At 41.2% G+C, this 9,006-nt stretch overlaps 1 protein-coding gene across 1 annotated transcript; it reads left to right on the forward strand.

The window, feature by feature from the left end:
• The first annotated feature begins 1,546 nt into the window (after positions 1–1,546).
• On the forward strand, positions 1,547–6,333 carry LOC126999841 (histone acetyltransferase KAT8-like). The gene is made up of 9 exons (XM_050862885.1): positions 1,547–1,777; positions 3,184–3,295; positions 3,623–3,752; positions 4,123–4,341; positions 4,488–4,718; positions 4,845–4,939; positions 5,082–5,231; positions 5,406–5,579; positions 6,169–6,333. The coding sequence occupies exons 1-9, from the start codon at positions 1,576–1,578 to the stop codon at positions 6,209–6,211; spliced, it is 1,356 nt and encodes a 451-aa protein (XP_050718842.1). The 5' UTR covers positions 1,547–1,575; the 3' UTR covers positions 6,212–6,333.
• Positions 6,334–9,006: the final 2,673 nt, after the last annotated feature.

Here is a 9,006-nt window from a genome sequence, read left to right on the forward strand (position 1 = left end):
GGGCGGCTCCAGCGTTACCATATCTAGCATTATTTTCCGCCGCTAGCTTAAGTTCACTCCACACTGCGTCAAGTAATTCTATAACCTGCCTCAGTAGGGATAGAGCATAAGATGACACGCTTAGTTTATCAAGGTGGATATATACATGGTAAATCCCATACTTCCTCATTTTGTAGGTGTAATTATAGTATTTGTGTTCTTTCATCCGAGTCTAGCATATAATTTGACAACTTGGATCTGGTAACACTGGGCGGATCTTATGGGAAAATCTGAAGCGTCAGTTGCTGGTGGAGGATATATTTCATGATATTAGAGCAGGCAACAAGTTAAAACGTCATAATATAAAGCTGTAAGGGGTTAGAGAAGCACAGAGGGGGTGGGGTGCCCTGTACGCGTGCTGGCTGACTGATAGGTTATTTAGCAAAACGTGACGGCGTCCACTCTGTATGGCAGCCTCGGCAAGGTATATCACCTGCACTATGCGTTGCTATCTAATGTAGCTCGTTTATGCCTCACAGCAACCCCCAGTGGGATCAGCCGCTGAAAACTGGAAAGCCGCGCCAGAAAACAAAACCTAATTACCTACATCCGTATATATTCAAGTCGACAAGCAATTATACAACAACTTAAATTCAATAAAAGCAGAGATCGAATATATTACACGGGCCTCTTTTTAATGAATCCTTACCATGACCTTGGGTGAACTTGAAAACGGACCGCGATGAATAGTATAGGAATGCATGAATATATAGGCTACTTCCATATATATGACTGTAATAACACAAACACTATGGTTACTACTACTACTACTACTACTACTACTACTACTACTACTACTACTACTACTACTACTACTGTCTCTTAACACGGTCTCCATCCTTAAAGCTGCATTGTGAAAAGCCTCAAAGTCAAGATCCGCATTGTGTGGGTTTTGTGGCGTAGGTGACCTTATTCCTTCTTTTAAGGCAAACCTACTCCTTATTAATAGCTTGCTAAATAGCTCTTGTACTGCATGGGATACTTAATTATAGTTACTTTACTGCGCAGACATTTTTTTTTTTTTTTGTAGGCAACCCTCGCAAATTCTGGATCCACGAGATGGTTTCAAGAGGATAGAGAACCCCATAGCAGCCTTGTGGAGTTGTAGGTGTACCCTGTAGCCGCGCGTGGCCTCCGTGCTCATCTCCGTCGCATTACCCTTGACCCTGGGGTGTGAGTTTAACTTCCCCATTTACCCATTTATCGAGAACCGGCCCTACTGTTTACCTCCAGTAATTTAGACATCGCCTTGAACAACAAAACACTCCCTAAACTACCATTGTAAAAGCCTTCACTGGCGAGGTTTGGTGAATGAGACTATTTCCTTGGGTTTGGCCTTCTCTTCAATAGGCTCGTGCTCCTCATTATTACTTTACAATATATTGTTTGATGTATGCGGGTTATTGTCTGATCAGTATGTTTTTTTTATATATATATATTTTTTTTTAATCGCCGTTACAAAGACCTAATGTGGGGAAAAATTCTAAATCTCTCGTGCTAACAAGATCATGCTCAAGTTCAGTGTATAAACAAATAATGGCTGACGGGGACGCCAAGCTCGCGGACATATCTAGAAATGACGGCGATGGCGGGTACGCGGACAAGGAAAATGAACCCCTGCTCCTCCCAGACAACGAGAAAAAGAGGGAGGAGAGGGATGACGCTAAAGGCGACGGCGACGACATCAAGCTGAACATAGGCGAGCAGTACATGGTTCGCCGCGCCGAGGACACCTGGCGTAAGTCTTGGCCGCCCCTTTTTGGGCCTCCCCGCCCCCACAGCCTCTTGTTCAGTGTAGCTGCGCCTTAGATTTAACGCACTTAAACATGAGTGAGGCAGTTTACCGAGCCGTACTCAGTGTAGATTCAGTAGTTCTTAAACTGGGGGCACGCCCACCTAGGTGGACGCTAGTAATTTCCAAGGGGGGCGTGAACGCTGGAGGAAAGTTGAAATTTCGGTAAAGATTCGTTTTAGGTCCGTGACAGTATCTCATAATCTATTTTATGAAATATCACTATCACTTCAATTATCTTTTCTACAAACCTTCAACAGTCATGGAAACGGTTTGAAAATCCAATTCAAGGACTTTTTTTTACTTTTGAAAATAGGGGATAATGTTTACGAAAGTGCGTCGCCTCCTCTGGCGACGGCCGCGGCAACACTGCAGCCGCCGCAGCCGTAAAATAGCTCACAGAGGGTTTAGGGTCGGGGAGCATATTTAAACTACTCCAACCAAACTTTACAACCTACTAACGGGGAGGCTGCGCCCCCCTCGACCCCCCCTTCTAACCAGGGGGGGGCTACGCCCTTCCCTGGACCACCCCCCCAACATGTATATGTGACTTATTCCAGCAAGGAGGTATTTCTCGCAACACCGGCTGCAGCGTCGCCGCGGCCATCGCCGGAGGAGGCGACGCGCTTTCGTAAACATTATCCCCTATTTTCAGGAGTAAAAAAAAGTCCTTGAATTGGATTTTCAAAGTATTTCCATGACTGTTGAAGGTTTGTAGAAAAGATATATGAAGAGATAGTGATGTTTCATAAGGTAGGTAATGAGATACTGGCGCGGACCTAAAACGAATCTTAACCGAAATTTCTGTTGTTGGAATATTTGTTATTATCTTGACAAGACCACAGGCAAATATTGATCTGGATCTGGATCTGGATCTTCACCCTTTCCATCCGTGACGCAGACGTCGGCATCACAGTATGGAAAGGCTCCAGAGGAAATGGAAAAGGATTAATCCTCTTCCAAACCTCTCAATCCTCCTCTAAATACCTCTTAATCCTCTTCCATTTCCGCTTAAGAGGTTTAGAAGTGGATTAAGAGGAAAAGGAAGAGGATTAAGAGGTTTAGGAGAGGACTAACGGTGACGCCATCGGACGCCGACGTCGGCGTCGCCGGAGTGAAGGGCACCTGTACAGGTTCATAACACGCCGACGTCAGCATCGCTGGAGTGAAAGGGTTAATATACTTGAGACAGTAGAACTCCGTAAAGTGTGGCAACCATGTTATAGGATATAGACAGTAGAGTATTATTTTCAGTATTCTTCTCCAAATATTTGTCTGTAGAATTAAGACCAGACTGAGCACCAGAAAGTAACACAGAGTTGGATGATGCTGACAATCTCCCCACTCCACAGAGGCGGCCGAGATCATCCAGACACGCTACAATGATATCGACCTGCAAGACGAGTACTATGTCCACTACGACGGCCTCAACCGCCGCCTGGATGAGTGGGTCACTAAAGAAAGGTATGGCATGGACAGATACAATACTCGTGTGAATTTTATTATTAAGCTTTGTGCGTGTGTTTATAATCACTAATCATTGGATATGTGAAAACAGTCCAGAGAAGTCAGCTGCATACGGGATGACCTACTGCTGTGCTGATGACTTAGTTACTTCTTGCCATTATGTATTTTTCATTTGTCTAATAATTAAGCAAGAAGAGGATGTAATTGTATATTCCATCTAGTCATCAGTCACCTTTCAAATCTCTTCAAGACAGTATTGGCAAAGCACACTATAATACAGTTAATTTAATGTGACCTTTTGATATTGCTTGTTTATCTTTTCAGGATTGACTTATCTGAGTTATACCAGAGAGGAGATAAGGCAGGCCATGACCTTCTCAATGATCAGACAGCGGGACGAAAGATAACGAGAAACCAAAAGAGAAAACACGATGAAATTAATCACGTTCAAAAGGTATGTTTTGACACGGACAATTAAAGCTTAAGAAATAGGAGGTCATGTCATGCTTTTGAGTCCCAAACAATTTCAGTCTTATTGAAATATGGTTCTTTTCCATTCATTTTGCATACTGAGGTAAAACTCTATTTACAATTTAATTTGACATCTGCCCATTGGAACTCCCTTGAGGGGTTGGCCACAGCAAAAGCCTCCATTTGTTTCTATCTATATATCCCTTTCTTACGTACTCCAGTCCTCGCATGTTTTGATTCACTTTCTCAAATATTGTACCACACTGTCTTCCCCTGCAAACAGTCAAATTACCTGTGACAGAAAACAGATCAGGCCGGTAGGTGTAATATATGCCCTGCTTCCCTCTCCCCAGACCTATGCTGACATGGACCCCACCACGGCAGCGCTGGAAAAGGAGCACGAAGCGATCACCAAGGTTAAGTACATTGACAGAATACAGATCGGCAGATTTGAAATTGACACGTGGTACTTCAGTCCATACCCAGAAGAGTATGGCAAGGTGCCCAAGCTGTATATCTGCCAGTACTGCCTCAAGTACATGAGATTGGAGAAGACCTACAGATATCATTTGGTAAGTTCACACAGTAACATGGGCATAGTATAATACAGTATAATAGTGCTTCCAATAATGCATCAGGGAGCTATTAGCCGGGGTTTTGTAAAAGGTAAGAATCCCTAACAATTCTGGGCTCAATTACGTTTCCATTCCCCCACCAGAGTGAGTGCACGTGGAGACAGCCACCTGGCCGGGACATCTACCGGAAAGGAACTCTCAGCATCTATGAAGTAGATGGGGCAGACCACAAAATCTACTGTCAAAACTTGTGTCTTCTGGCCAAATTATTCCTTGACCACAAAACACTATATTTTGATGTTGAACCCTTCCTCTTCTACATCCTGTGTGAGGTGGACAAGCAAGGCGCTCACTTGGTGGGCTGCTTCTCCAAGGTGGGCACTGCTCCAGAAGTTTAGTGATATAGGTCAGAGGCCACTGAAGTAGAAAGTAGAAACAGTATATCATGATAACAGTTTGTAAATTTCATCACATCCTGAATGTAAACCTTGCATTTGCAGGAGAAGGAGTCACCTGATGGAAACAATGTTGCCTGCATCATGACTCTCCCTCCATTCCAAAGAAAAGGTTATGGAAAGCTGCTCATTGCCTTCAGGTGGGTTGGTTGACCATTTTATCCACATTTTGCCTTCAATTTCAGATGCCACATACAGTAAAAGATATGTGCAGTAAATTCCAACAAACATTACATACTCTAGAAAGATTGACTCATTACATTGGTAACAATTCCCTCACAGCTATGAGTTGAGTAAGCTGGAAGGTGTCGTGGGAAGCCCAGAGAAGCCTTTGTCAGACTTGGGGAAGCTCTCCTACCGTTCATACTGGACCTGGGTGCTACTGGAGATTCTAAGGGACTTCAAGGGCACACTCTCAATCAAGGACCTCAGGTAACTCAGCACCTTAGTTCTAAATAAACACCACACAGTAATAGGCAATGCTTCTGTTGTTGCACTTATTGATCTGCTTGTCATAGAAGCATTAGTACTTTTAAGACTTGTTTTTTGTGATATCAGTGTATCATAATTCATAAGTGATGTGGTTCTACTATTCCCTTTTTTCAGCCAAATGACCAGCATCACCCAGCAAGATATCATATCTACACTACAAAATATCAACTTGGTCAAGTACTGGAAGGGGCAACATGTGATCTGTGTTACACCCAAGCTGGTAGAAGAATACATCAATTCGGCTCAGTTTAAGCGACCAAGACTAACAGTTGATACGTCCCTACTAAGGTAATAATATATGTATTCGCAAAGATCGTTGACAAATATTATGCAGGTACCTCTACTAGACTCTTGAATCATGGAAAAATTGCATCACCACAAGATTTTGCTTCATTTATACTACTATCAGATCTATCATATTTGCTGGTGTATAAGGACATGCAAGATGACCAAAATTTCTATTCAAAGTGTAGCATTCTCTGCATTAGACAACCCCTAAACCTTAAGTACTTGGGAGTCAACTTGCAGCTTCAGTAACTCTTAGTCCTTGGTGTATAAGGCAAATGGCATGCAAGATGACCTCAGAGTCTATATTCAAAGTGTGGGATTATCTGCATTAGCCAACCCCCAAACCTGGAGTATGTGAGAGTGAACTTGTAGGCTCAGAAACTCTTGAACTTGCAGTCCCAGTAACTCTGGTCCTTGATCATTCTTCTCATGGTGTACCAGAGAGCAGGATAAAACTGGACTTTGGGAGGGCAGCCTACAGGAGCAAAAACAGTTATATATTTCCCTTATATCTCACCCCTCTCCTCCAAAAATGTGCTTTACCTAAGTAGTTTAAATAAGATCTCATTTTTTTTCTTTTGTGCTTCAGATGGTCCCCCCCTAAACGGCAGCATGTCCAGAAGAGAAAATGAAGTCTTCACCGGAAAGGATCTGACAACAAACCTGAGGAGAATCATATTGGTTTTACATGCTTTAGACATGCTCCCTTATTTACAGATTATTGTGTACATTTGGAGTAAATCTATTCCGTTTATGTTTCTTTTAGCCATCGTCCAGTTAAGAAATTTGTTTGTAGAGGGATTGCATGAATTAGAGAGAGAGAGAGGGAGGTGGTGGGGAGTATGAGAGGAAGAGAAAAGGAAAAAGAAGGAAGAGTTGGAGAGGGAGAAGGAAATAGATAAGAAAAGGAAGAGCGAGGGAGACGAAGATGGAGGAGGAGGAGATATAAAAGGAAAAAGGAAAAGAAGTGAGGGAGGTAGAAAGGGGAAGGAGAGTGGAGAAAGGGAGAAGGTGGAGTAAAGAGGAGGGAAGAGAGGAAAAACATGACGGTGAAAGAGAGAGGTTCAAATCTCAGAAAAAAAGGAGCATTTCTCCCCTTTCCTATACGATATACGTACCATGAAGTCCTTTCTAGGTGTGGCAGATTCTGGAGTTCCCATGAGTGCGGCCCTGCCAGTTCGACCGCCTATTATCAGGTTAACACCGTCTCCTTACCTACCTACCCACAACCTAATTGGCGGTCGAACTGGCAACAGAATCCTAAAATGGACTTCATTCCACGAACATTGTACATATAGCATCTTTTTCTTATAGTCTGACACCCTTTCTGTTCATCTGTTGTTCTCTCTCCTGTAAAATGTCTTGCCTGTTGCTATTTCTCGATGTTAACTTTTTTATATCATCCACTTTTATCTGTTCTACTCATTTCCAGTTTCCTCTGTCCATAATAGTTGTTCATTGGCACAATAAATAAAGCCTTGAAACACACAAATGAACTAAATAAAAAGATGGAAGAGAAAAAAACAACACTCAAAGTAGAAATATGTGGCAATAAAGGAAATAAATAGCCTACCTTATGTTCTGCAGTGGACTTCAAGTAGTTTCTATATATATGTGTGGATGAGATCATTAATCTTCCTCAGAATCCCAACGAACCTAATTACTGACCTAACAAGTTAACTAACCTAATTACTGACTTAACAAGTTAACTAACCTAATTACTGACCTAACCAGCTAACCTTACTTAACTAACCTAATTACTGACCTAACAACTTACCTAACTAATGACCCAACTTTTCTAGCTACTCAAACTTACCAATTAACTAACCTAATTCATTAACTAACTACATAATTAAGGAGCCTCACAATTAAAAGGAATATCAATCAATCAGTCTAAAAGAATGTAAGAAGAAGAAGCAGAGAAAAGGGAGACAAAAGGAATGAAAAAACAGGAAAATAAAGGACTGTATATATAGAAGTAAAAGAAAAAGAGGAAAAGAAAAAAAGGTGGCTAAGAATGATTGATTTTTTAATTTTTTTTCTGCTGCTGGAACGTATGGGTTCGAGACCCGTCCGGTGCCATGGGAGTGGAAAGGTGCCCCAACGAAATACCAAAAAAAGAAAAAAAAAATCAGGAAGGAAAATAGGAAAACAAAAGACTGGAGGAGAAGATCGAGGAAAGGAAAATAGGAAAATAAAAGACTGGAGGAGAAGATCGAGGAGAGGAAAATAGGAAAATAAAAGACTGCAGAAGATCGAGGTAAGGAAAATAGGAAAATAATAGACTGGAGGAGAAGATCGAGGAAAGGAAAATAGGAAAATAAAAGACTGGAGAAGATCGAGGAAAGGAAAATAGGAAAATAAAAGACTGGAGGAAAAGATCGAGGATAGGAAAATAAAAGACTGGAGGAGAAGATCGAGGAAAGGAAAATAGGAAAATAAAAGACTGGAGGAGAAGATCGAGGAAAGGAAAATAGGAAAATAAAAGACTGCAGAAGATCGAGGAAAGGAAAATAGGAAAATAAAAGACTGGAGGAAAAGATCGAGGAAAGGAAAATAGGAAAATAAAAGACTGGAGGAGAAGATCGAGGAAAGGAAAAGAGGGAAACAAAAGACTGGAGGAGAAGATCGAGGAAGGGAAAATAAAAAAGGTAAAAAAGAAGCAGAAAGGAAAATAGGAAAATAAAAGACTGTAGATCGAGGGTAGAAGAAGGAAATGAAGGAGAAGCAGAACGGAAATAAGGAAAAAAAAGATCAAGGTAGAAGAATTAAGGAGATGAAGAAGAAGCAGAAAGGAAAACAAGAAGAAATTAAAAATAGGAAAACAAAAAAAAAGGAAAGGGTAGAAGAAGAGAAGATTGATTGATTGATATAATTCATTGTTGCAGGTAGAAGACTTAGCTAAAAAATACTTGCAACAATAAACTATCAATCATATATGGAAAATAAAAGAGAGCACAGGGAAAGGGAAACACAAGGCACAAGAAGAAGACTTAGCTAAAAATATGGAAGATAAAAGAGAGCACAGGGCACAAGAGAAGAAGAAGAAGAAGACTAAGCTAAAAAAATATGGAAGATAAAAGAAAGGACAGGGAAAGGGACACAAGGCACAAGAGAAGAAGAAGAAGACTTAGCTAAAAAAATATGGAAGATAAAAGAGAGCACAGGGAAAGAGAAACACAAGGCACAAGAGAAGAAGAAGAAGAAGAAGACATGGAAGATAAAAGAAAGGACAGGAAAAGGGACACAAGAGAAGAAGAAGAAGAAGAAGACTTAGCTAAAAACATGGAAGATAAAAGAGAGCACAGGGAAAGGGAAACACAAGGCACAAGAGGAGAAGAAGAAGACTTAGCTAAAAATATGGAAGATAAAAGAAAGGAATATAAAAAAAAGACTATAGGGTAGAAATAGAAGTACAAAAACAGAG

This window comes from Eriocheir sinensis, chromosome 17, assembly GCF_024679095.1.
Source record: "Eriocheir sinensis breed Jianghai 21 chromosome 17, ASM2467909v1, whole genome shotgun sequence".
NCBI classification, from domain to species: Eukaryota; Metazoa; Arthropoda; class Malacostraca; order Decapoda; family Varunidae; genus Eriocheir; species Eriocheir sinensis.